We start from the raw sequence: 26,807 nt of genomic DNA, 5'->3' as shown, positions 1-26,807 counted from the left end.
ATTAGGGTATATTACTTCTCAGGGTATGCATGCAGTGATGTCTGGGTAACAGAGTTGAAGGTAGCTGCATAAAACCACACCGAACTGAAAAGCTGTATCATCACTGATCCACAAGCATTTTAACTGATTATCACATTTATTTCTTGGCTTTCTCCAGCATTCCTCATGAAAAAAGAAAAAAACTGTTAAAAAGGACTTTTAAAATAAAAATAAGCACTTCTGTTTCTTCTTCCCAACATTTATGGCAGAGCTAATAGAAAGCAGTTAATTATTTAAAACAAATTGTGTCAGAGGATTAGTACTGTTGTTTAACACATTTCAGGGAAGGCAAATCCAAAACCTTCTGTAGCCACACTCAAAACCTTTAATACACAAGGGGAAGAAAAAAAAGAAAAGAATTTTAGAAGAAATCCACAATTACAATGCCACAGACAAAGAATCCATATCATCACTAGGCAGAATGCACAAATGAACCAAATGCATTAGGGATACAAAAGACAAACAAACCAAAGTGAAAACATTCAAGCTGAAAGTTAATGCAATAAGCCAGCAACCTGGAGACAAAGCTTTAACTTCCTCAAGGCTTCAGTTATACTGATGCATTTGAAGACTGCAGAAGTTTTTTGGTTTTGTTTAGATGATAAGGGATGGGCTCTTGGGAAAATTCTAATTCATCTAAGAAATATCAAATCTGAATGAAGAAAAAAAATCTGGGATGAAACTACATTTTAGAACCATTGAAAAGTACCTGAAATGGTTGCTGCTGGGATGAAAAAGCAGCAGAAACATTTGGAGGAAGCTGGGTTGCTATAGCGACAGGAGTACCAGTCTGCCCATCCTTTCCTGTCACAACCTTTACCTGAGAGAAATATTTTGGGAAAAAAAAAAGAAGGGAGAATCATTTTCTTTTTAGAAGTTTCTCTTTTTTTTAACTGTTCAACACACTCCTTTGGTACTGATGGCACCTCACTGAAGAGGGGATAATAACTAAACCACCACCAGTACAGCTTGTTTCAAGCACAGCCCATTTTGAGAGTTCTGTCTTACTTTTAATGGCAGAACAGAGCACAGCCTTGACTGTTTATTGCAACTTCTCGTCACTGGAAATGTTTTCTTAAATCCAGTTAACATAGAAGTGTGTTTGAAATTGAATGATTGCTGCTGCTAACGGACAACAAATTAGCATGACAGACAGTTTGAACGTAAGAGAGCTTCAACATTTATTTAAGCAATGAGCACAGCCACCATTCACTCTCCCCTCGAATTCCCAAAGAAATCAACCTTCCAGGCAAGGGATGAAGCGTGTTGCTTTAGCAGAAAGTGATAAAGAGGGGAGGGGGAAATAAAACAGAAGACGACAACAAAATACAAAGAAAGAACATACTCAAAAGATGTCTTAATCTTTCAGAAGGATTCATCACTTGAAAACACATAAAGACTTTTGCTGTTGCACTTTGCAAAATTCTCCAGCAGTTACAGGGACAAGAAGCTTCCACAAACAAAAGAGGATCCACCATGAGAAGGCAGCGAAGTACAGCAAATTCTCAACCCAAAACACCAGGGGGTAGAGCCTCAAATCATTTAAAGTGTAGCAGCACCACTGACTTCAAGGAACCTGTACCATTTACACCCCCTAAAGATCCCTCAAAGTGTGCAGATGGTAGTTAAAAATACCTGGTTATTTCAGCTGACAAACACGCAACCCAACAAGAACACCTAAACAATTTGACAAAACACAAACCAGGTGAAAAAAAAAAAATACTGAATATCCATTGTCAATAAATTACAGTAACAGGCTAGCTTTTACGTTACCATATAAAGATTCCTACAAAATTGTCAATAACTGTCACAAGCAGAAATATATTTTTCCTAATTAAGAAGCTTATACAACAAAGTACTAAAAAAATTAAACTTCAGCCATTATTCTGTTAAAATTTCCCACAAATTCCAACCGAAGGTATGATTGCTAATGATTCATGCCTAAGAGTCCTCAAATTTCAGTGAAGGCACTCATTTCCAAACGGCATTCAAAGCAAAACGAGGTTTTTTACATAATATTGGTTCTTCTACAAAGTGGCAGCTACATAATTCATATATTTTAGAAGATATTCATGAGTGCCAAGTGGTGCAGGGGCATTAGTTCTATCTACCCTGCTGCAACCACTTGCCATGTTGGCTTGTGGGCAGGCTCTGCACCAGACCAGTGCTCCAGCACCCACAGATGGGTACAAACATGCAGGAAAAGCTGCACAGCACCTGTTTGTGGCAAGCTTCTTTCAAGTTCTTTGCCATCAATAAGCAGTGAATTCAAGTTAGTAATTTAAACCTTTGCATAAGTAACAAAGTGAACTTGTCAATGTCCAGTCTGTAAGTGCTGGATTTTCATCATTTAAACAGCAGCTCACACACAGAGCTCCAGGACACCCTGAATAATGTCATACATGACTGTGGACCCTTACACATGTTCTCCCTCACTAATTAGATGAATTCACATTTTTTGTTGGCTGCAGCAACATTGAACTTCAGTGACATCTATGATTAGCAGTCACATGAGTCAGGTTAACCTCTTGTAATGCTTTTGCTCATTCTTTTTTGGTTTGTCCAAGTCTAGTTAAGTGAAATTCAAACTACAATTCCTAGTCATAACCATTCTGAGAGCTTAAAACCATTTCCACACTTCTACCATTTTTATTTGTGTGCAGCTAGGACAGTTAAAGCCCCCTATCTATGCTTTTATTTTAAACCCAAAAATCTAACAGCACACTCAAACCAACCATCCAATCACACTGCCCAGCAGAACTGCATTCTTTCAGGCCAACTATTTTATGAAAAACTGCCATACTTCACCAAGCAAAAATGATTTTTCATATCCTGTCCCATTCTTTAACACTTCACAATCCCAGTGCTACAACTTCATCTATGATTTTATTCCAACAAAGTTTCTTACCTCATCATTGATGACCTCAGATTGTTCCTCCTCTTCTTCCTCCTCCAGATCCAAGTCATTTTGCCTCAGGTATGCTTGCAAAGGAACACAATGTTTCTTCTTAAAAGCTAAAAAGTCCATCATATTCCCTTGAAGATGTTGCAGGAAAAACAGTTCAATCAAACATTCCTTAAAAGTTTCCTTAAGAATTTCCATCTGCTTGTGGTGATGATCCAAACATAGTTTTCTCATTTGAGCAGTTTCTTGGTTGGCAGGAGGAATCTCCTCCAACTTTTTGGGCTGTTTTTTCACTGCTGTGTTAGCTGTAGGAGTGAGAGGAAGACTCGACAGCCCCTGTGGCACAGTGGCCCGTGAAGGACTTGTGGGAGGAGGAGGTGATGTAATTCCAAACGCACTCGGTCCTCCAACCCCTGCTATCAATCCACCAGAAGTCCTGTCAAATCCAATGGGTCTACTCAGCGGCTGCCCTTGAAGCACTTGCTGCTGCTGCTGCATAAGCTGCCCCTGGATAATATTGCTGATTTGCGGTGGCAAGCTGGTCGTTGTGATGTGGCCCGGGCTAGTCAAGGATTGCATATTTGCCCCGCTGGCCACGGGGCTCTGAGGGCCGAGGTGGTGGATGGTGCCCCCAGACTGCGAGTGAGGCTGCGAAAGCCTGCGCTCCCTCACCGTGGCAGGCGGCCCAGACGATGGAAGCTGCACTTGTGCAGCAGCTCCTTGAGCAATCTGTGCAATCCCCGGTCCTTCTTGGTACACGAAGTGCCCGCCGTTGGAAGGACTCAGGCTGATCTGTCTCACGAGCACGCTGGCATCCACGAACCCTCTGGTGGGGCTCTGGCTGCACATGCCCAGGCCAGGCCCGGGGGTGCCCGCCCGGACGTTGGGCAGCGCCTGCACCGGCACCGGGTTGGGCTGGGTGGGGCTCTGGGACTGCACTTGCTGGGGCAGCGGAGAGGTGACCTGGATGTACGAGGGGGATCCATGCTCAAAGCGCCTCTGCTGGGGGCTGAACTGAAAGCTGGGGGACGTCGGGTTTGGGAGCGGCAGCGGGGTGAGCGTGATCTGCTGGTTGCCCGAGGCCACCGGGCCCACGTTCTGCAGGGTGATGTTCACGTTCTGCCCCGCCACCGGGCTCCGGCTCATGATGAACTGCTGGATTTGGTAACTGGGCGACTGCGGCGCTGAGGGACTTGCAGAAGGCGCGAAAGAGGCTGCGGGGGACTGGGGTAAATTTGCCTGTTGTTCTTCTCCCTCGCTGCCTGTGAAGGACCTGGATCTCTGCAGCTGGCGCTGGGCATTCTGAGGACCATTGCCATGGTGCATTCTCACTGATCTAACGTTTTACAGTACAGTCTAAAGAAATACACAAAAACAGACGTTTAGGGAATATAAAAACTCTTCTGCAACTGAAACTATTTAGTTACAACTAGACAGATTACCTTATAGTAAGAACTCTGTTATCCTAGTTTTGCAGTTACTTAAAATGCTTCAAATTATGCAAAACCCTAAGCACAACAAAATCTCACTTAAATCCCTCATAAATTTCTCTAGCTAATACTGCTATTGAATAGTCTTGTGTTCCCCTTAGCTAGGTAGAATGACTTCAAATAATAAAAAAAAGAATGAACAGGACTTTTTCCCTTGCTGTGGAACTTTAAGAAATGACGGTCTCCAGCGTCAAGGGCATCTACTCTTTTTTTTGTATTCATTATTATCAATGTTTCAGTGCTTTTAACTCTTAATGCAAAGTTATCATAATTGCTAAAACATATAGTTCATTGTTTCAACAGCAACTAAAAATAAGAAAATAGACAGGCTATTCAACTTTATTGTTCTAGGTACTGAAGGCCAAGTCATCTAAATGTATGAAAAACTATTCTACTTGGTGCTTAACTTTGCCTTCTTGTCCTTCAGAACACATAGACAAAAATTAACCAAATCTGCATTTCATTTAAAATGCTGTTTATTGAGTCAAGCTACCCAGAAATCCCAAAACTTTCTGGTTTTGTATTTCAATCACAGACAAACAAAAATTCCAATGACATGTACTGACAGGTAGATTCAGGGCTGGGACTCACGCAGAAATAGCAGCAAAAGAAAATGAAACCTGATGTTGTTTTTTTTTTTTCCTTTCAAAATCTCTCCCTTCTTTTGAAAGCAACACTTTCACTTTTAGCATTTCAGGCCAAACATACACAAACTTGCTGCCACTCCTTTGTGTTCCTAACTCCGAGCTGGTCGCAGGCGGCAACAGGCAGCAGCACACCGGCACGGCAGCACTGCTGGGAAGCGGTGGGATGCAGCGGGCGCTGCCGGCTCTCCCGTTCCTCCGCTGCCCAGGCAGGGAGCACATCACAGCCCTCCGCTGTCTGCAGCCATCTGCCCAAGCCCTGGGGATGGAGCGTCCCTTCCTTGCCCCGGGAAAGACGCGGCTGTGCGGGAAGGTGGAGCAAAGCAGCGCTGTAACACACGTGCCAGCAGCGATGGGGGGCCGAGAGCCCGGGACCTCCCGTGCCGGGGGCACCGGGGAGGGCAGCCGGCACAGCGGCTCATCCCGGCGGGTCTCGGCTCTCCGCACCGGGCTCATCCCGGCGGGTCTCGGCTCTCCGCACCGGGCTCATCCCGGCGGGTCTCGGCTCTCCGCACCGGGGCTCACCCCGGCGGGTCTCGGCTCTCCGCACCGGGGCTCATCCCGGCGGGTCTCGGCTCTCCGCACCGGGCTCATCCCGGCGGGTCTCGGCTCTCCGCACCGGGGCTCACCCCGGCGGGTCTCGGCTCTCCGCACCGGGGCTCACCCCGGCGGGTCTCGGCTCTCCGCACCGGGGCTCATCCCGGCGGGTCTCGGCTCTCCGCACCGGGCTCACCCCGGCGGGTCTCGGCTCTCCGCACCGGGGCTCATCCCGGCGGGTCTCGGCTCTCCGCACCGGGCTCACCCCGGCGGGTCTCGGCTCTCCGCACCGGGGCTCATCCCGGCCGGTCTCGGCTCTCCCACTCCCCGGAGCTCAGACCTGAGCGAGCTCCCTAAGTAGAGCGGGAAGGGGAAAAAACTGCACTCCTTACAGGCCCCTTTTCCAAAAGATTTAACAGTACTGAAATTCTTCGAGGTATTGTGGTTACTTCACAGCGCCGATACCAAATAATTAATGTTCAAATGATACCACCAGCAACAAGGTCTTATTATTTTAATTACCCGCAGCTCACTAACACTTATGGCCCCAGTGAAAACAATTAACTACAGGCCGATAAGGGAGGTCCCGAAGCAGGGATCGCCTTTTGTGTGCGAGCAGCGCGGCGGGGCCGCCCGGCCGGGGCCGCAGCCCGGCCCCGCCGCCGCTCCGCAGGGACTCCCCCCGCCCGGGGCTCCCCCCGCCGCGGCCGCGCTCCCCGGGCCCGGCCCGGCCCGCGTCCCCCCGCCCCGCGCCGGGCGGGCCCGTCCCTCCGCGGCCGCCCCCGGTGCGGCGGCGGGGCTGCCGGGGGCCGTTCGGGGCGGAGCGGGGCGCGCAGCCGGGCCCGGGCGGGCCCCGCGGGCCGCACTTACCGCGGCCGCCGCGGGTTCCATTCGCTGCGGGCAGGAAGCGCGGGCGGGGGCGCCGCTACCGGCGCCGGCAGGAGACAAACCGCGTCCCGCCGCGCCTGCGCCGGCACCCGCGGGCCGCGCCGCGCCTGCGCCGGCGCCGCGCCTGCGCGCGCCGCGGAGGCGGCCCGCGGGTCCTGTCGCGATAGAGACGCGCTCGGCGACAGCGCAGAAAAATGATATTTATTGTGGCAGAGGCGGGGGAGGGTAAGGACCGAGCAAAGGGTAGTTGGTGTCCGCGCACGGAGCAGGGCTGCCGCCTCTCTTCAATAGACGGTGTGAAAGTCCGCACTTGCACTCCGCAGGGCAGTGGAGACTGGGAGCGCCTGGAGCGGGGCCAGCCGGGGCAAACAAAGGTGATGGAGGGGCTGGAGCCTCCTGCGGGAGAAGGCTGAGGGAGTTCGGCCTCGAGCGGAGGGCTGAGAGGGGACCCCAGCCCCGTCTGTCAGGGTGCGCAGGGCGCTCGCAGCGCGGCCGGCTCTGCTCGGTGGTGCCGCGTTACAGGACGAGAGACAACGGGCACACACTGCTGCTCAGGAGGGGCCGCCGGGGCAGGACGAAGGACTTCTGGTACATCCGATGGAGCCGTACTGAAGCACTTCAGGCTTTTCTTTGCATCAGCACGAGCACAGATTTGATTCTTGGACACTTTACCTTAAGGCTGAAGGTCATCACAGAGCCTTTGATAAGAAAATGGTCCCCGTGAAATACATTTGTGCTTAAGAGAAGACAAATTCACCAATCAAACCACAAATCAAACAGATTTACTGTTAAATCTGAGAAAAAGTTTTGACAGTGGGAGTAAACTTACAGAAATCTATTTGAGGAACTTCTTTTTCTAGTAGTCATTGTCATCGACTCAAAGTGATTTATATAGATTTGAATACACTCAGAATTCTGTGTTTTAGCAAGGCTTGTCTAACACAAAGAGGATGACCACCTACATTCTGGAATAAATACAAAGTGAAGGCTTAGGTACCAAAAATACGTAATCAAAAGTCCCCTGTCTCAAAATTAATAGTTATCAATAGTCTTGAGTGAAGACAATTCATATCTTACCACTTAAAAATTAAAATAAACATCTCCCCTCCCTTATTTTTAACATACTGGTAGAGCAAAATGATACATCCAAGGTCATATTGTCATAACATCAGGGAAATTTCATACTCCTAAGTGTATGGAAATGTAATAAATATAACCTATATTATTCATACTGTTAGAAGTTATTTACTAACATTTGTTTGTATACCAAGCTATTCAGAATTCTAAAATTCAGTTCTGTTTCTGCTTAGTAAACACTCATGTAGTACTCTAACAGCAATAAGGAATTAAAAGGAAAAAAAAAAAAACAAAACAAAAAGGACCCCAGAAGTCCCCAAGTCCTCACAATGCAAAGCAAGTTTCAACTTACTCTCCTTTCCCTCTGGACCTGCAATGGTTTATATGTAACCCTTTTGGCGTTGCTTTGGGGAGTGACAAACATTGTTACAAGAGTTAAACACCTCACTGATATGATCCAAGACCTTTAGGAAAAAAATGAAAAAATTTTTTAGACATCCCAAAATCAAGTTGAGAAAAGTCAGATTACAGATGTATTTGACACCTTTTGCTGCAGATTTTGCAATGTCAATAAAAGGGTAACATTATCATTGGAACACGCAGATCTTTATTAGAGTTTATCAATATCAATGTTATCAATATTTATTAGGTATTGTTACCTTCTGATTTTCTGTATGAGCTGACAGTTCAGGATTTCTACTGAATTTAGCTGTGAACACATATCACCGGTTCCCAAACAAGCCTAAAAGTAAATAAACCATTACCTTTTCAAAATTCCATCTCAGATCTAGTAAAACACTTATTTTTTATGTCTCATTAAATAACTGCTCACATTCTTAATGTTACAGTACCTGGGATAAAAAGTCTGTTGAACAGTCCCCTCCCTGAGCAGCCAGTTCTTGAATCATGTTTAATACTCTTTTTCAACAGCCTCTCTTCAATAGAATTACCACTTAAAAGCCTGTAAAACAAAGAAACCCATTACATTCCTTGTGGTCTCAGCACACCCTTCCAAGACAAGAAACAGTCACTTGAGAGAAGTTTTCAAATACTTCTTAGACCTCCACGCACAGCATCTCATCACTGGTGGATCTGAAATCCAACGATGATGGAGAATGACATTTCTTGTTTATCAAGGGCTGAAAACACCCACATTTATTTTGGCTGTCCCAACACAGAAGTCCAGATGGTTTGTTAGATGACAGTGGGAGGGAAAGACAGGAGCAGAAGCAGCAGTGTGGGAAGGATATGATTTTCATTTTTCCCCTAATTTGAAGGGAAGGGTTATGATATAATCTTTGAAGGCATCTTGAAAGACCAAGTTACTTAAACTAGAAGGGTGACTTCAACCAAAAAATCCTAGTTTCTCCCTGGATCATCTTCTCTCTATTTTTGATTTTAAACCACTGATTTCTTAGCATGAAATTCACCTGCATGTGTGGGTATCTCTGCCTCTTGCACTTTTGTCACGCCACCCCATCTTTGTGTCCATCAGCAGATCTAAATCAGTGTCAGAGAAGACAACAGGAATCACATCTGTGTGACTGACACCTGTAGAGGGAGTGTGGGAAGACAGGATAGCACAGAAAGATCACCTGTTTGGATTGAAGCTTTTTATGAATTCCTGAAATGGGGAAACAAACAACTTAATTACAAATTCACATTAATATAGGATAAATCTCTAAACAAACTTCTTTTTTAACAGAGTGAGAAGATTGGAAAAATTGCTTTCTTATTACTTCCCCAACCTACATTAAGTGTGCAAACATTTCAAGTTATCTGACTGCCCACATTACAGATCTACACAGTTCATAATTAATCTGTCTACCACTAAAGCTATTAATTTATGTTGCAGTCAGCCATATAAAATCTAAAGATCTATTACAAGTAATCACATCATGTCCTATGACTAAGCACACCTGACTGAGTTGTTATTCTTGTACATGCTCCATTATTTTTCTTGTCTATTGACTAAATCAAATCCCTTCTGTTGTGCTGCCTGGTGTTGCTTTAAGGCAAAGTATTCTTTTATGTTTTATACTGCATCTAACAGAAAGCATAATGATGCAATTTGGAATAAAAAAAATTAAAACTTCAATATATTGTTAATGTTTGCTCAAATTGTAGGCCCCAGAGGATATAGAGAATCTTACTGGGGAGGGAAAGGAGCATATTTTCAATTTATCCTCAGGCAATGCCAGGGCACTCTATGAAAAATAAAAGCCCCTGGAGTAAGGCTGAGGAACTGCCAACATAAAAACACCAACTACACTTAAAGTACTAACAATGTAAACAGCTACAAATAATGAAAGCAAAGGCAAAATAATCAAATGGCTATTGTGAAAAAAAAAATCTGCATTTGAAGCACAGATTGCTCATAAACATAGGATAACTAGTGGCATACTCCTTGGAAACACCCTAGATGCCTCATCAAATAGTAATATGACTGACATATTTCGTATATAATTACATATTTGAGCTACAGCTACATACATAATTTGCTTCAATAAGTAAGGAAATTATGCAAATGTCTTAGACTTCCCTTTAGCATTTTCCCTCCCATCATAAGCATCTACTCACTATGAGCTTGAGGAAGAGATCCTCTTACCAGATAATGCCAGCTGTGAGCACCACTCTCACTAACTCTCACTCACATGAGGAAATGGAAATTCAGGAAAAGCTCCAGCATGCTGAGCATTGCAATCATCTGTGTCAAAATCAGCACCTGCTGTCCCTTCTGCTTTCAGCTGCCAAAGCAGGACAGACAGAGCTCCCCAGCTGCCTGGTTATGAATGAGAACCTGAGGGTTCTGCAGGTCACACTCACAATTAGAGGCAATTAGGTGTAACCTGTGGTGGGTGTTTAACACCTGAACCATGCTGCACCATCTCTGTTCCTCGAGACTGAACTGCAGGAGGTTCATTCCATGGCTCCATGTCTAAGGAGGATTTGCCCCATACAAACATGGAGGAGCAACTGCTACAGGTGGGAACACACACAGGTCTCTATAAAACAAATCAAAATTTTATTATACTAATTTTTGACCACTCAGGCTATAAACCATTCAAAAAAAAATATTTGCAAAGAAGCACAAAGCACCTGGCCAAAGGTAATAGAAAATAAATCAGGACATGTAGTTTTAAGTCGACATCAAGTAAGTGAAAAAAAAAAACTGAAGAGGAAATTACCACTATCCATAAAGTTATCAAGAGAAGCTTACTACAACTCCTACTTTTTTTTTTGTCAGCATTAACACAACAAATACAAGCTATGTCAAAATAAAGTAGAATTGTTATATAACTAGTAACAGTTGCCATGGAACTATTGAGAGAGTTTCAGATCCTAGAATGATCCAAAATTATACATCTGAGTTGCAAATAGGTTCAGCATAGAGGAATGTAGCCTGCAAAAAGGATAAAACAAGGTATCCTATTTATCATTTAGCATTTTACATTTGTTCACATAAATACCCTATTTTAGAGGGTAGCACACACCCACCAAACTTGTGCAAAGACTGAATCTGTTGTGACTAGATAAAGCTTATGCAAAAAACAAAGTTGAAAATAAGGATAATTTAGCTCAGGCAAGAGTTCTATGAATGGAGAAGAGAGCAGGAGAAAAGCTGACACTTGTGATACAAGGACAAATGTTAGCTTTGGTACTGCAATGAAAAATAAATCTGCTTTCCTACTCTATGCCTACTGGCAAAAATATTATTTTTAGTCAGTAATCTGAGCTGAAAGTGGTACCCAGCTGAAGAGCATATGGCAGGAGGGATTCTGCTTCTCTCAACACACAGAAGAAACACTCTATACTGTAAAATTCAAGTATACCAAATGTTCTGATGTTCCAGTCATCTCTGAAGGATCACATGGAAGGGGCATAACAGAACTCCCATATCCCACAGTGATCTTTGGAATCTGGAGACAGCAAGAGAACTCCCCAAAAGATGCTAATAAGGGTCAAACTCCTTAATGGAGCAAAGCTTTAACTATGGGTATGGCTTCAGAAACACTGCAGTTGTAAGAGCTGATTTCACAATAACTGTTTTGTGTATGCTATTTCCAGGAAACCAAAGGTGTCTAAACAGAAAAAGAATGAGTGCTTTTTCTGTTTTACATATATACTTCAGCTATCATTTCCAAGTCCTTAGCTTCATTAGCTGCCAATGCTCTCTTCTGGCAGAACAGCCTAAGAACACTAGTGCAGGGCATTCTCCTTGTCACCTGTCACAGCCACATATCACACAAGCTGTCTTGGGCTTCATTAACCATACTCTTCTCATATCAGGCTAACTTATTCTAAGATTTAACTCTACATTGCTCTGCAGCAGAATTACATTTGCTACAAGACTCAAAACTGAACCCTCCTAACTTCTCTTCTGAGAAGGAGCAAAAATCAAATAAGCTCAAAATCTAACTGAGCATTTTTTTCTCCCTCTGTCCTTCCCTCCCACTCTCCCCCCACCAAAAGAAAAAAAAAATCTTTAAGTGCTTTGCAAGGACATCCGAAAATTAGCTAAAAGAAAATTTAATTATTTTGCTTAGGAAACTCTACTCCAGAAGTAATTTTCAGTGTTTGATCAAAACCATAAATGACTTCAACTCTTGAGTGTGGCCAGAAAGATCAAAACTGAGCTTTCATAAATGAAAAGAACTATTAAGCAGTAACAAGCACTCTGCTTTCCCTCAGAAGACTGAGGGAGAAGACTTTAAAGGCATAATGCCTTTAACAGTGATCAGTTTGGAAACAAAAGATAAAAAAATAAATAATTCTGAATGAACCCTCTCAGCCCTCACAAATATTACTCCTTTTCATCTGCTATTAAAAAAAAATCAGTAAAAAATAAATCAATCACCTGAACAGTACATACCTGTTTGGTTTGAGCTTCACTGGCTCAAGTCTGGGTGATGAAGGGGAGCAGGAGATCTCTTCAATAAGCTTTCCAATTACCTTCGGTTTTGGCAGCATTTGTGCTTTGCAGCAAGTAATTTGGTTTTCCATCCCAATCACATCAAAGAGAGACCAGTCTGTGTCCTTAAGTTATAGCAAAAGAAAAAAAAACACACAAAGTAAAGAAATATTTTACTACTATTCCGCTGCAGTTTAAAAAAATAACAGTAATAATAGCTCAGTGTCTGAGGATGATGAAAAAGCTCCCAGCTGATGGCAGAATTAAAGTGGAACTGGAAGAGCCGCATGTCATGTGACAGTGCAGAGAGCAGCTGCTGTTACTTTAAAAGGTTCCAAGAGCCCACACCATGGAAATAGAGCATTATGCTCATGTTACCAGGAGTCACAAACAGGGCAGCACCCTCAAATGACAAGCTCTGCAGTTAATTCACTGCTCATAATTAAAACATCTGCCTTTGTAGAACTGGTATTCCAGATCCATCTATTCCCACCTTCACACATTAACCCTAAAATAAAACCATAAAATTATTTTAAGTTTTTACTCAATTTTATCTAAAAAACACATTTCTAAAGAAAGAAAATAATTACAATCCCTTTAGGAGTATTGTTTAAAGTTCACAAACAGTGGAGAGGCAACCCCAAACTCCCAGATCCTCAGTGATCACATCCTAACCATGAAAATGCTGCCTATTATTTTCTGGTTGAAAATATCAAATTCATATTATTCTCTTGACAGTTATCATCTTTCATCTTCTTTCTTGAAAAAAATATGTTGCCATCCACTGCATTTCTTCCAGAAGATAAATCAAAGTGTGATTTATGCTGTGGGGCCTCATGGAGTTTGGGCAGAGGTTTCAGAGATCATAAACTTTTTTTCCTCAGTGTTGCTGTTTGCTGCAGAATTTAATTTTCCTTCAAGTAAACATAATTAAATTTATGTTTCCTACTGCACAACACAAAACCAAGACAGACACTGTGGAAAATGTTAAAATGTTACACAGTAATCGACAGAAACAATTATTCAGTCCTTGGAAACATTCCATGGTGTTTGAAGTTGCACTTCATTAAAAGATAATGACTAATACATTTTGTGCAGCTTTTTGTAAGTTTCTAAAGGACTTTGTGAGGCAGCAGAAACCAGTAGAGAATCTTGGGATGCAGAGCTACTCAGTCTTAAGAACTTTTGTTTTTCCTCTCAAAATATAGTACCCCTAGATCTCATCAGAAGTGCTGGCTGATTCAGTGAGAAATTTCACAGAATTTAAATACTCTGCCAGATGGCAGATGGACAAAATGCCCTAAAAAGTTCCTATAAAAACACATTTAGTTTCATGCATTTTTATTAACACATGTAAGCATCCTGCAACTGCTGGCAAATCAGCACAAGCAGCACAAATTTTCATTGTCATCCCCCCTCCCCCCTTATTTTAAAATGGTGCATGAAAATTTAAAATGATGGATTCTGTTTAATTAAATCTCCTTCTAGGGCTTCATTACAGGAACAAATGCTACTTCCCTAGAGAATGTGTCTGACTCCTTCTCACTCCTTTCCTTTCTTCAAGAAAAATCATGTATAGCTGCAGCTAATTAAAATCAAATGAGAGATACAGGTATCCACAGAGCATTCTAAATTTAAATTAATACAAAATCTTTTTGCAAAGAGTCATACCCAGCTGAGCTATACCACAGCTGTCTGAAGCAAATTATCAGGCTTGGCAAAGTCATCTGCAAAAAATACTGGAATTATTTGCTCCTTTCTCCCCAGGCTGGAGTGATACATTCTACCATTCACAAAGTGTCCACACAAAACACAAAGGTCAACACTCCCCATACAAGATAATATACAAATGTTGTATAGCATAAATTTTGTATAATGTACAAATATACCTGTTGTTGTGAGGGAACTGGAGCTGGGACCACAAGCACTTGGTTCTTCTCCCATCCTGCTGGTTGTACCTGCTGGGTTCCTGCTGTGTGCAGCAGGTAAGGAATTAAGCAAACGTAACAAATTTGGTCCATTTTGCTGTTGGTTTTCCTCCTGGCTGATCTGCTGAGCCAATTGTGGGACAGGAGGCATTCCACCTGCAGAGAGACTGTTAAAAATTGCAATTTCAGTAAAGAAAATAGTGAAATGACAAAGAGAACCAAAGAAGGTGGCAATACAGCTTGTTACATAGCTGGTGAAATCAGCTTCCCACCACACCCCAACAGACCTGCCTGCCTGCAAGCTCTGAGGTGTGACTCCATCAGCAAGCCAGTCCAGGATGCACTTATCCACTCTTCAAGCTGACAAGATCTTTGCTAACAACACCCTGCAGAGAGCTGACAACTACACAACCAATCTCTATCAGGGTATCAAATGACCAAAAGGGAAAAATTTCATGCAACAACATTAATTAAGGAAAGCAACAAATTGGACTCAGAGGGTACAAATTTAAACCCAATGCATGGAAAATGAGATGTGCAACACTTACTAGGATCTCTAAGATTTTCTCCAGAGGGTTTTTAAAATGTGTAACAATTGGTATTAGATATAATGTTACAACTACAGAAAATCTCATTAAAGCAGTTATCTTTAATTACAAAGCTTAAAACTTACATTTAATCTTAAATAATTAATATAAGCATTAGATGTAACAGCATTATTTTCAAGTTCATGACTTTTTTTTTTTAATTGCTGTCAGAACTAATTATGAGTCTCCCTGTGAAGTACTATTTTGGAACTGAAAGTTAACATAATAAAGTATCCCACCATCAAGAAAATGGTGCATTGGACTACCACTTCCAAAGCTCTACCCACTTTTATATCTTGGTTTCATTTTTACATTCACTTTATTTTGCTACAAAACGGGGTTTATGGTTGCAGAATTGCTTCCTGCACAACTGTAAAGGTAGTTGATCTCAATGGTTACGGACCTTTTAACCCAAATTAACCACTTGAATTCTTTATGGTCCCAGTAGATTTACCCAGTTGCTTTATCTCTAGCAGCCAAACCTGGAGGGTTCCTGCAGCTCACTCTGAGTCTGGACTGGCTATGTTCGTAACTGGAAGAAGATGCAGCATGGCCAAGCTTTCGGCTTTCTCCAGCCCAGGGACTCCCGGGCTGCAGTCACGGAGAGGCCGGTGCTGTCACACGCCCGGGAGATGACGGAAGCTGTGACAGGAGGGAGCTGCCTGGTGTCACTCCCGCCGGTTCCAGACCTGCCGTTTCATAGAGCAGCGGGGCGGGATGGTCCCTGCTCTAAAGGACATTCCAGCCCGGTACGCGGGGTGCCGGCGCTGCCTCGGAACAGGCGCTGACACAGGGCTCGGCAGTGCCCGGGCCCCTCACATCGCTGCGTGCCCCGTTCCCCCGCACCGGCACGAACGGGGTCCCCTGTCCCCGCGCCGCACTGCCCTGTGCCACCCCGCACAGCCTGACCCGCTCCGCACGCCATGTGTCACCCCGGTACACCCTGTGACATCCCGTACACCCTGTGCCACCCCGCACACCCTGTGACACCCCGCACACCCTGTGCCACCCCGCACAGCCTGGCCCGCTCCGCACGCCATGTGTCACCCCCGTACACCTTGTGACATCCCGTACACCCTGTGCCACCCCGCACACCCTGTGCCACCCCGCACAGCCTGGCCCGCTCCGCACGCCATGTGTATCACCCCCATACACCCTGTGTCACCCCGGTACACCCTGTGACATCCCGTACACCCTGTGCCACCCCGCACAGCCTGACCCGCTCCGCACGCCATGTGTCACCCCGGTACACCCTGTGACATCCCGGTACACCCTGTGACACCCCGGTACACCCTGTGACATCCCGCACAGCCTGACCCGCTCCGCACGCCATGTGTCACCCCGGTACACCCTGTGACATCCCGGTACACCCTGTGACACCCCGCACAGCCTGACCCGCTCCGCACGCCATGTGTCACCCCCGTACACCCTGTGCCACCCCGCACACCCTGTGACATCCCGTACACCCTGTGACACCCCGCACAGCCTGACCCGCTCCGCACGCCATGTGTCACCCCCGTACACCCTGTGACATCCCGTACACCCTGTGCCACCCCGCACTGCCCTGTGCCACCCCGCACAGCCCGGCCCGCTCCGCACGCCATGTGTCACCCCGGTACACCTTGTGACATCCCGGTACACCCTGTGACACCCCGCACACCCTGTGACACCCCGCACACCCTGTGACACCCCGCACACCCTGTGACATCCCGCACAGCCTGACCCGCTCCGCACGCCATGTGTCACCCCGGTACACCCTGTGACATCCCGTACACCCTGTGACATCCCGCACAGCCTGACCCGCTCCGCACGCCATGTGTCACCCCGGTACACCCTGTGACATCCCGTATACCCTGTGACACCCCGCACACCCTGTGCCACCCCGCACAGCCTGGCCCGCTCCGCACGCCATGTATCACCCCCGCACACCCTGTGACACCCCGTACACCCTGTGCCATCCCGCACAGCCTGTGACACCCCGGTACACCCTGTGACACCCCGTACACCCTGTGACACCCCGGTACACCCAGTGCCACCCCGCACAGCCTGGCCCGCTCCGCACGCCATCTATCGCCCCGTACACCCAGTGCCACCCCGCACAGCCTGGCCCGCTCCGCACGCCATCTATCGCCCCGTACACCCAGTGCCACCCCGCGCACAGCCTGGCCCGCTCCGCACGCCATCTATCGCCCCGTACACCCAGTGCCATCCCGCACAGCCTGGCCCGCTCCGCACGCCATCTATCGCCCCGTACACCCAGTGCCACCCCGCACAGCCTGACCCGCTCCGCACGCCATCTATCGCCCCGTACACCCAGTGCCACCCCGCGCACAGCCTGGCCCGCTCCGCACGCCATGTGTCACCCCGGTACACCCTGTGACATCCCGTACACACTGTGCCACCCCGCACAGCCTGGCCCGCTCCGCACGCCATCTATCGCCCCGTACACCCAGTGCCACCCCGCGCACAGCCGCTCCCCGTGCCCGCCCGGCGCTCCCCTCACGGCCCAGGCCCGCCGCGCTCTCCCGCAGCGCCCCCTCACGGCCGCCCCTCGCCCCGCCCCGCCCCGCGCGGCGATTCCATTCGCCTCCCGGCGCGGGGGGGGCACCCCCGCCAGGCGCTCCCACCCGAAAAGGGGGGGAGCTCCGACCCGTAAGTATTTTTTATTATTTTATTTTTTAACGTTTTTTTTCTCTCTCCAAATAGATTTTCTCTTTGATTTCAACTGTGGTACACATCACAGCTTTGGGGCCTTTATTATAAGTAGATAAAGGTAAATTTTTTTTTTCAGATTGAAAGGTATAGAGAAACGGAGCTTTGGATGGAGGATAATGCAGAGTAGGTCAATAGTATGGACCAGCAAGGGATGTTAATGAAAATCCAGGCAAAAACCCTCTCCAGGGCACTTCTACAGACTTGTTCTTATAAAATAGAGCAAGGCCTTAATGATAAAATAAAAAGCTCAAAAGAAAACCCAGAAAATGAACATCAAGATCCTTTTCTGAAGGACAGCTGTGCCCAAAAAAAATCCCCCAAAGTTCCCACCAATCCAAAAAAAAACCCTGCAAAAACAAAAGAATAATTCTAGAAGGAGCCATAAAATTAAAGGCTTTGGCAAAAGACCACTAAATGTGGGAACAAAGAGTTGACTCCTCATTTTCAGTAAGTCCCATACTAAAAAGCAAGTCTCCACAGAGACTCAGCAAGAGAAATGGATCAAGTACTTGTGCTAATATCCAAATTCTTGGAGTCTTGTTCCAACCCTTCAATAGTGCTCTGCAGGCTAGTAAGGCAGGAGGGTGTCGTTTCTTCTGCCACCTCCACAGAGAATTGGAAACAAGAAAAAGGAGTATGGGAAAAAGGAGTATGAACTCCTGAGCATGCAATTCCTGAAAACACAGAAAATTAAAACTGGCTCCCAGAGGATGGCAGTGCTCAGACACGTGCCTCCCCTATCACTGCAGACATTCCCTGTTCTGAGGAGCTCGATGGGATTGAAGAGCTCACAAACCCAGGCCTGATTAAAGCCCAGAGAATTCAGCACCATTTCTTTCACACATGACAAATCAATTCAACGCTGGATCAAGAGGATTTTGGGGTTACACCTCAGCCAGAAAAGGCCCAACTACACCTGGAGCTGTGCTTTTATATCCTTTAACCTGCACAAGCACAAGGGCACCGCCCACAGAAAAGGTTTTATCTTGGGATGTATGGCTCAGTCCACATTCCAAAGTGAAGCCCTCTCACTGAGTAAGGAATCATTTCTTTTAGACCTGCAAAGCTCTAGAAAACACAGAAATTTGTTTCAAAAGCAAAAGAGTTCAGCATGATAATGAGCTCCTAACCCACAGTTTCTAAATCAAAGAGTATTCTGAGTTGGTAGGGACCCACAAGGATCACCAAGTCCAACCCTTAAGTGAATGGTCCATAAAGGGATTGAATCCATAACCTTGGCATTTTTAGCACCACATTGTAATTAACTGAGTTAATCTCAGGGTCATGCATGTTATTCCATAAGAAAACCATGGCTGACATGAAAAATAAAAGCTTAAAAATTCAGTTTGAGTAAAGGTAAATTATTTTTAAAAAATCAAAAGCTCATGAAGTCGTAACTTCATAATAAAAAGGAGTGTATTAAAATTATTTGCCCCATATTTACGTAGAGATTATACATATTTAAAATACTATTTTCCAGGTAAACATAATAAAAACATTAATCAAATAGCAATTAAGATATCCTGCATTTCAAGATTGTTTTTAGAAAGCTGCTTTCCCACTACACTGTTTTCAAGTATATCAGTCAGGTGAATCAGTCAGTGGTATAGAAAACTTCTGTTTTTTCTGCTGCACTGTCTTCCCCACCCAGCTTCTCCTGGCCATCCAGATCTCGTTCTCCAAGCACACGAACTCCTGTCTCACTGGATTCCTGGATTTGGAAAGGCCATTTTTTGCAGACAAGGGGAACTGCAAGCAGCAAGGGTCCCACGTCCAGCCAGCTGCTGGCTCAGTCAGAATCATCGCCACAACCATCGCTGCCTTCGAGATCGCCGCTCTTCTGCAAAGCAAAATACAAAATGCTCAGTCAGCGCTGCATTCACATCCACAGACTGACCTGAATCACAGATACTGACTTCAGACTTCTCCACAAGAAAATAGCCCTGATCCCAACTTCATGGGTTAGACCCATCTACTGTAATAAACACCTGCGGTGATAAAGATGCTTCCTGTAACAAAAAACATACTTGGGGCCACAATTACCAGAGAGGAAATTTCTTCTCACATTACAACTCCGTAACTACAACCTGCAGTACTTGGGAAACTTAAAAGTGGGATAGTAACATGAAATACTGATGTTTAAGATAAATACAAGTGAGACAAGTTAAGTGCTTTTTTATGCAAGTCCCTCAAAAGCTAAGCTTGTTACATTGTCTAAAGCCAGATTCAAGAATTTTGTCTGCTGCAGAGAATTTATGTCCAACCTATATTGCAGACAAGCCAGGGCTCACTTCACTTTGTTTAAAAGTGAAGTCAGTTGCACAAAGTAGTACTAAGGAAAAACTACAAAGGTTAGAACCTTACAAGGAGACTGAAGTCAGAGTTCTTCTCTGGGAGCTACTCCTTCAGGAGTAAGGCAATATGGTACAATTAATTGGGGGGTTTATGTATTTTTTTAAGCAAGTATTTTAACTGATACGACTGATATCTAAGTATTTTTATAAAGAAAAGCTAGCTTAGTGTATATATCTATAGTATGTATCTGTCCGTAGTTACCCTTTTTTTTTTCCCCTCACCACCTCTTGCTGAAAACACCTAATCCCACAAATTTAACACAGGCCATTTAATATCCTACTACAAAACAAATTCCAAGACATTCACACAGTTGACTTCATACCAGCAAGCACAGCTCACCGAAGTGCAAACAGCCTGCAAAATCTCAGCAGAGTCTGTCATATCATGCCTTATTTATCCTTCCCAGACAGCTTGTGCTAACTGTGATGCCAAACCCAAACTTGGTTGGGTCTATCTGCAGGGAGCAGAACCTTCCTCCTTCCAGGAATATGTCAGGGATTGGGAACCTGGCAGCATGAGGTGCTGCCAACACCACCAGGTAAAGGACTCTGAGCCACACAGTCTCTTTGGGTCCCATTTCAACAAACTAATGTGGCTTTTGCCGTGCCCTCCTGTCACAAACACCCCTCTCACATATCCAGAATTCAGAAAAAAATTACCACAAGTACAAAAATAACCCTGAGGAACTTATGTTATCTTGCTTGTGCTATTCAAAAAGGCTCTAAGTTTTATATCATGCATAAAATGGCAGAGAGATGATTTTTCGCCATTTCTCCATCTCCAACATTCTCCATTTGCTACACAAAATAAAGCTAATTTTAAGGATTCTGTTAAATGAAAAAAGGCCATTATTTTCTTCTGAGTTGCACTACACAGAAGTTCTAGCCCTGCTCATTATTCATCCTTCAAGGACTTGCCAGCCTCTAACTGAAATTTCCTTTTTGGCAAAAATGTATTCTACGCCTTTGTTATATTGCACCTCACTGCTGACAGGAGTTCCTGTTGGCACAAATGCAGTTCCACAATATCCCAGTTTCTCAGAAGTTGCTCTGATGGTCTATTTTGAGCTCATGGCAGATTAATTTAAAAGAGCTGGTCCTAAATTTCCCTGATCCCAAACCTTACCTGGTAACAAAATGAGAATTAGCCCAAAAATCAAAGACTACAACAAACTAGCGGGTATTTAACACAAAATTTTCAACCTGAAACCTAGACTCCCAAACAGTTTCACAACAGCAAAGGCTGGCAATGTGTCCATAATTTCTGTTGCCAGTTTATGATTATGCAAATTGCTTGTGCTTAAAGCTTTCCTTCTTCCCTCCTCAACTACTCCCTTTAAAACCCTGCAAAAACAATGCTTTGTACAGTTCATTCCACTATCATCAAGTGCACAAAGACAGAAAAGATTATACACGTTTCATACTCCAGATGACTGTCATTTCCATGGCATTTCATGGAAAACAAGTATGTTACAAAGGGAAGAGATGTTTTAACTTGACAGCTTCCATTTGTAAAATAATGGCTTCAGTCATTACCTTTGAATTTTTGTTGTTAGTTTGCATCTCAACAGCAGACGAGTTGAAGTCATGAATGGGGAGGGTTTTTAGCCAGTTTGCCATGGATTTCTCCTCCCTTTCAGTGTTGATAATGGTAGGATAGATGTACTGCTCTTTGAAAACAGCAATCTTCTCCTCCTCCTCTGTCCAATCCAGTGGCTCATGCAGCCCATCATTCCCAAAACGCCTGTTGTATTTTTCAAAGTGCACTTTCTCCAAAACCAGCCCAAGTCCTGGGGCTTTGGGGACGTCAACCTTCTCCTCTCCCCAGCTGCGTTCCATGATGGACTCAGCAGCATAGCCTTTCACAATTGCTATCACCAGCCCAATCATCTTCCTGATCTGGTGCATCATGAAACTCTGACCTTTCACTTGGATCACTGCAAATTCCACGTTTTCCCTGACGAAGGGCTCTCCACAGTACATCTCCATGATGTACCGCTTGGCACTGGGGTCCCTGGGGCCTTTTTGTGATGTGAAGTTGTGGAAGTTGTGTGTCCCTTTGTAGCAGGCCAGCAGCTGATTGACCCTTTCAAGGGTCTCCCTGTCCAGCCGATAAAGCTCCTCCTGCACATCATGGTCCTTATGGGCAAAGGCAAACGTTGGCAGCATGTAAGAGTAGGTTCTGGCATCACATTTGTTCTTGGAGTTGAACCCCCCAGTGACTCTCTTCAGGCCTGGATTTAAAAGTGACATTAGGTTTTTGAATCAGGAGGTTACAGATTGATTGTGATCTCACTCCTACCAACAAGGATATTTTTAAACAAAATATAAACAAAAAATAGATTTGTTCGAAAGAACCCCAATTTCAAGCTAATAGAAGCACATTAAAACTAAACCCCTTTTAAGTAAAATTATAGAGACCTTCTGCAAGAGAAAGCTTTTCTTGAAAATATTTTTTCTGCCTATTTCAGTGCTCTTACCCAGAATCCTGATGTGAGAAGGAAGATGATTATTGATCTTTTCTAAGATGTCATCTATTAGCCTCACCTTCAGTGACACAATTTGTCCAGCTGCAGACACACCCTGTAAAAACCAAAAACACCAAAACCCCACATAATTGTGCACTTTGGAAGCTCTAGGATAACACCTGCAGAACTGAAATAACTGAATAACAAGTCTATTTGCTTGTACTTTGATTTAATAGTGGACAAAAGGAGAAGTTTCAAGGACCATTCACTCGCTGCTGGATCTCCCTCTGGACAATGCTTTAGCAGCAGAGGGGTGTAATCCCCAGAGTTCAGGAGAGCACAGCCCTGCCCAACCTACCTTATCTGTTCGAGCACAGCGCTGGAAAGACATCTTCTTCATATCTTCCCCGTGGTTCTCTGGGATGCATCCTGACTGAACAAGGGCAGAGACCAGGTCATCTTCAATTGTCTTGAACTGTGAAGATCCCACGTTTCTCTAAGAGGCCATACGAAGTAAAAATAAGAAATAGAACAATAACTGGATAAATGAAAATGGATTTTTTTTTAAATCAAACATTGTTGTGGAATTCTTTAAAAGTCTTCCCTTTGCAGCCATTCTCTAACAAACCTATATTTTACCAGAGTGTTAATAAAACATCATTTTGATTTAGCTGTTACTGTTACAGCAAATAAGGGCTCATTTCTAATTTCAGTGTGCAACACTTCTGGAGGTTTTTGGTGATTCCTTCAACTGCATGAAACTGCACCAATACTGTCCCAGTGCCTGCAAGTCAACAGCTGCTGCTCGAAACCCAGGCTCTGCAAATTTTTCTTCCAGAAATTAGATTGGATTCTTTTGCTCAGTTCACTTGATGTGCCTGTAAGCATGAGGCTTACTGCTGGTGAAAAAGCCTCCTTTGTTGTATAAGCATGAAAGGCTCCCTCCCCTGTCTGTGCAAGATTCTCAGGTATGCTCTGGAGCTTCTGAAGTATTTTTTAAGTGTATGGAACTTGCAGTACATGGAGAGGAGCAGCAGATGGAGCAGGATCACCTTCTCGCTGCCAGCTCTGTGCCTCAGACCACCCTGCACAGGCAGGTCTGGTGCTATGACAAAGCATTGTCCCTAGAATCATCAGAGATGCACCAATGACCTTCTAAAATGAAGTTACTACCGATCCATTTGAACCCATTCGCACACTCTTCCTGCCCTGATTTTTCACATTGCAAATGCTCAACTGTTTCCCCACCCGGGCACTCTGACTAAACCTAACAGACTCCAAAACGAAAAATAAGCTGGAGATGCTGCTTTGCCAAACCACATACTTGCATGCCATGGTAGCCTTTCCCTGAATATGCCATCAACAGCACTATCTTCCTTTTGGGCAACTTCTTATTCTGATCCTCTGCATCTTCCTCATCTGCATCACTCTTCAACTTTTTATTCTGATGCCCGTTTTCTTCCAGCCTTTGAACCACCTCGCTGCTGCTGCTGAGTCTCTTTGTCTGGCTGGCAACCGCTGCTATCAAATCCTCAGCCATTGTAAGAACCTGCAGGGGAAACAAGCGCAGATGGGACGAGCACGAACGGCACGGAACTCGGGCAGAAAGCGACAGCTCCACCCGCCGGGGCCGCAGAAGGCGACAGCACGTGAACAAGCCGGAGGCAGCGAGCACCCCTCTTCCACCCTAGGCCGGGTCACCATTCCCTGGAGGAGGCAGGCAGAGCCTGCCCTGCCCGGACACCCGGCGGGCCGGCTGGGAAGGCCGGCAGGGCGAGCGGCGATGGCCTGACCCGTTCCCAGAGCGGGGCGGGGCAGGGCCCGGTAGTACCCACGCTGCGCTGCCGCCGCCGCCACGGCCCGGCGCACGCCGCGCTCCCCGGGGCCGAGGAGCCGCAGCTCACGACCCGGAGCCCCCAGCGCAGCAGCATCGCCCCCGGAGCCGCCGGGCGGGAGGGGCCGCGCCCGCCGCCCTCAGCCCCGCGCCCGCCGCCGCCGCCACTTACGCGGGCGCTGCGCGGCGACGGCGCCGCGCGGGACGCACACGTGCGCGGTACGGCGGCCGCGCGGGGACACGGCGGGGAGGGCAGCGGGGCGGGCTGAGGGCAGCGCCGTCCGTACAGCAAAGCGAGCCCTTCCCGGAGCTCCCTCTGAGCGGGAAAAGGGATGGCGTGCAGAGCCAGCTCTGCTCCGGGCTTCCCAGCCTGGGGAGCCCGCCGTGCTGCAGTGCTGGCAGTGACCGCGGTGGGGGTGTTGCCCAGCTCAGCCCCAACTCCTCCACACGGGTTCCAACACACCCCAAAACTGTCATTTTGTTAAATCGCGGAAAAGCAGGGGGAAAGGCAAACTGACATTCCGGCGGTACGTGGTGGCTGTGTAAGTAGAGCAGCCCATCTTTCCTTATCCCCGGGGAAGCAGGCGCTGACAGCGCTGCAGTCCCAGTGAGGCGAGGGCAAGGGGAAGGAATAGCCCTCAAGGCACGCAGCTCACCGTTCCCTCCCCAGAGCGATGTCACATTGGTCCCCCTTGCCACACTCGTTCTCTTTGTGCCGGTGTCAAGCATGGGCACGTCTGGCTCCGCTTCCCCTCAGGTTTTCCTCAGGCAGCTTGCTCAGGCAATCCTTGTGCTCATGTTTTCGTGCGGCAAGTTTTATCTGCAGTGATGCCCTTCCTGGGGAAGCCGAGCTCAACAGGAGCCCTTCCCAGGCCACAGCGTGTACCTCCCAAAAAGCCAAATGCAACTGGAACAGTTTTTTGCTCCAGTGCTCTGTAGGACTGGGGAGGACCCAGGGGAGATGTGGGTTCCCTGGCAGGCTGTGAGATTTGTTGTCGGAGAGCTCCGTTTATCCGTTCAGATGGAACGTGGAAAGGTCGACGCTTCCAAGCGGGACAGACTGTCACAGGCCTGTTATTTCAGCTAATAAGGGGAAGAAATGCAGCACGTCCTTTTCTGAACTGACACTTCTAAGTTATTCCAGGAGTGGGATGGAGCAAAGGGAAGATTTATCACAGGGTCCCAGCTGTACTTTGCTTAGAGAAGTGATAAAAGATGGCCTGTCACTGTGCAGTGCTGCTGCCAAGGGAAACAGGAATACAAATTTCTCTACCACTGCAACCAGGATGTCTGAATCTCTTTTTGCCTCATTTCCTTAGGAAGTGGAGCTTATGCAATTGTCTGTCCACCACATCCCTTCCTCCTCCTTCCCTGCCCTGATTTATGAGACCTCATTTGGCTCAATTTGGCTAAAGTGAGAGAGGGAAGAAGGCACCAGCCAATATGGAAAGCAGGGATGGGATAGGAGAAAGGCTTGCATGGATATCCCATGAGGGAAAAAGCTTTGGTATCCCAGCTCCTTCCCCTTCTAAGAGCAGCCAAGAAGCTTCAAAACAGGCAGCACAAGCCATGCTCTTAACCTGCCACAGCACACTCTACCTTTTCCTTTTTTTAACTTACCTATTTTATCTTGAGACACCTATGTATATTTTATCTATTTTATCTTGCTACCAAAAGCAAGGGGAAATCGAGGTGACTCGCCAGAGAGGGGAGAGTCAGACCCTCAGGAGGTCCCGAGTTGGCTCGGCACTGAAACCAGCATCGTCAGAGCTCTCCAGGTGCCAGCCAGCCGGGGCCTCACAGACACCCGACCTTCGTGAGCGGCAGCAGAATGCCTGCAGCACGGGGGCTTGGCATGCTTTTTGAGGCGGTTCATTTAATTCTCCGAATAATGGCAGCGCCGCTCCTCACCCCACACCGCGCCCGGCCGGCGGCCGCCTGCAGATGGGGCTCTGGCAACGCGCACCGCCACCTCCCCGCCGTGCCCCGGGAACAGCCACAGCCCTGGCCGCACAGCTGTCCCCTGCCAGGCAGCCACCTCTGGCACTCCTCCCAGCCCGGGGACACTGCGGGCTGTCCCCTCCCCGAGCAGCCCATGGCTCCACTGCAGCTGGCTGTCCCCTCCCCGAGCAGCCCATGGCTCCACTGCAGCTGGCTGTCCCCTCCCCGAGCAGCCCATGGCTCCACTGCAGCTGGCTGTCCCCTCCCCGAGCAGCCCATGGCTCCACTGCAGCTGGCTGTCCCCTCCCCGAGCAGCCCATGGCTCCACTGCAGCTGGCTGTCCCCTCCCTGAGCAGCCTGCTCCGGCTCTGCTGTGGCAATGTCACCTAAGTGACTTTCTCATCTTCCTCCCCAGAGCCTGCTTTGAAAAAGAGGTATTTATTTCAAGAGGATTTGCTTTCAATTCACAGAGAAAGAAAATTTATTTT

At 46.5% G+C, this 26,807-nt stretch overlaps 2 protein-coding genes, 1 long non-coding RNA gene and 1 other non-coding gene across 26 annotated transcripts in view; all 4 read right to left on the bottom strand.

Moving 5' to 3' along the window:
• Positions 1 to 11,045, bottom strand: part of EP400 (E1A binding protein p400) — a 51,564-nt gene extending 40,519 nt beyond the window's left edge. For 6 of the 20 annotated variants that reach the window (XM_068208732.1, XM_068208734.1, XM_068208728.1 and 3 more), the window contains exons 1-4: positions 9,011 to 10,375; positions 8,432 to 8,541; positions 2,948 to 4,300; positions 749 to 859 (exon numbers count right to left, since the gene is read on the bottom strand). In XM_068208732.1, the coding sequence (XP_068064833.1) occupies positions 749 to 859; positions 2,948 to 4,270 (1,434 nt within the window). In that variant the 5' untranslated portion in view covers positions 4,271 to 4,300; positions 8,432 to 8,541; positions 9,011 to 10,375. Of the gene's footprint in view, positions 1 to 748; positions 860 to 2,947; positions 4,301 to 6,485; positions 6,616 to 8,431; positions 8,542 to 9,010; positions 10,376 to 10,449 lie in introns of those variants that run through there. The other 14 variants (XM_068208729.1, XM_068208743.1, XM_068208727.1 and 11 more) reach the window with 8 other exon arrangements.
• On the bottom strand, positions 9,688 to 9,826 carry LOC137485036 (small nucleolar RNA SNORA49). Its single transcript, XR_011005162.1, has one exon. It is a non-coding gene; the product is annotated as a small nucleolar RNA SNORA49 (small nucleolar RNA).
• A 1,036-nt stretch (positions 11,046 to 12,081) lies between the features above and the next one.
• Positions 12,082 to 15,477, bottom strand: LOC137484685 (uncharacterized). 2 transcript variants are annotated; one of them, XR_011004959.1, is made up of 3 exons: positions 14,708 to 15,385; positions 14,382 to 14,576; positions 12,082 to 12,617 (listed from the first exon to the last, which is right to left on the bottom strand). It is a non-coding gene; the product is annotated as an uncharacterized lncRNA (long non-coding RNA). The 2 variants fall into 2 exon arrangements; XR_011004958.1 differs by lacking the exon at positions 14,708 to 15,385 and adding an exon at positions 15,411 to 15,477 and having other exon boundaries at positions 12,083 to 12,617.
• A 3,590-nt stretch (positions 15,478 to 19,067) lies between these two features.
• PUS1 (pseudouridine synthase 1) lies at positions 19,068 to 24,607 on the bottom strand. Of its 3 annotated transcripts, none has more exons than XM_068208721.1 (6): positions 24,551 to 24,607; positions 23,869 to 24,093; positions 22,903 to 23,040; positions 22,557 to 22,659; positions 21,613 to 22,310; positions 19,068 to 19,562 (listed from the first exon to the last, which is right to left on the bottom strand). In XM_068208721.1, the coding sequence occupies exons 2-6, from the start codon at positions 24,082 to 24,084 to the stop codon at positions 19,512 to 19,514; spliced, it is 1,206 nt and encodes a 401-aa protein (XP_068064822.1). In that variant the 5' UTR covers positions 24,085 to 24,093; positions 24,551 to 24,607; the 3' UTR covers positions 19,068 to 19,511. The 3 variants fall into 3 exon arrangements, with proteins under 3 accessions (XP_068064822.1, XP_068064820.1, XP_068064821.1); XM_068208719.1 differs by lacking the exon at positions 24,551 to 24,607 and adding an exon at positions 24,380 to 24,537; XM_068208720.1 differs by lacking the exon at positions 24,551 to 24,607 and adding an exon at positions 24,376 to 24,519.
• Between the last annotated feature and the right edge of the window lie 2,200 nt (positions 24,608 to 26,807).

This window comes from Anomalospiza imberbis, chromosome 18 (genome assembly GCF_031753505.1).
Source record: "Anomalospiza imberbis isolate Cuckoo-Finch-1a 21T00152 chromosome 18, ASM3175350v1, whole genome shotgun sequence".
Lineage (NCBI taxonomy): Eukaryota > Metazoa > Chordata > Aves > Passeriformes > Viduidae > Anomalospiza > Anomalospiza imberbis.
Note: the sequence above shows the minus strand (reverse complement) of the source record. Positions and strands in the feature narration are given on the sequence as shown.

What these genes read in the sequence shown, in the direction of transcription:
- PUS1 (XM_068208719.1), bottom strand. Translation starts at nt 24,475, where the DNA reads ATGCTGCTGCGCTGGGGGCTCCGGGTCGTGAGCTGCGGCTCCTCGGCC. An exon ending in AAGGCTACCATGGCATGCAA is followed by an intron (nt 23,041 to 23,868) that starts GTATGTGGTTTG and finishes ATGGCCTCTTAG; the next exon opens with AGAAACGTGGGATCTTCACA. An exon ending in TTCTCACATCAGGATTCTGG is followed by an intron (nt 22,311 to 22,556) that starts GTAAGAGCACTG and finishes TTTTAAATCCAG; the next exon opens with GCCTGAAGAGAGTCACTGGG.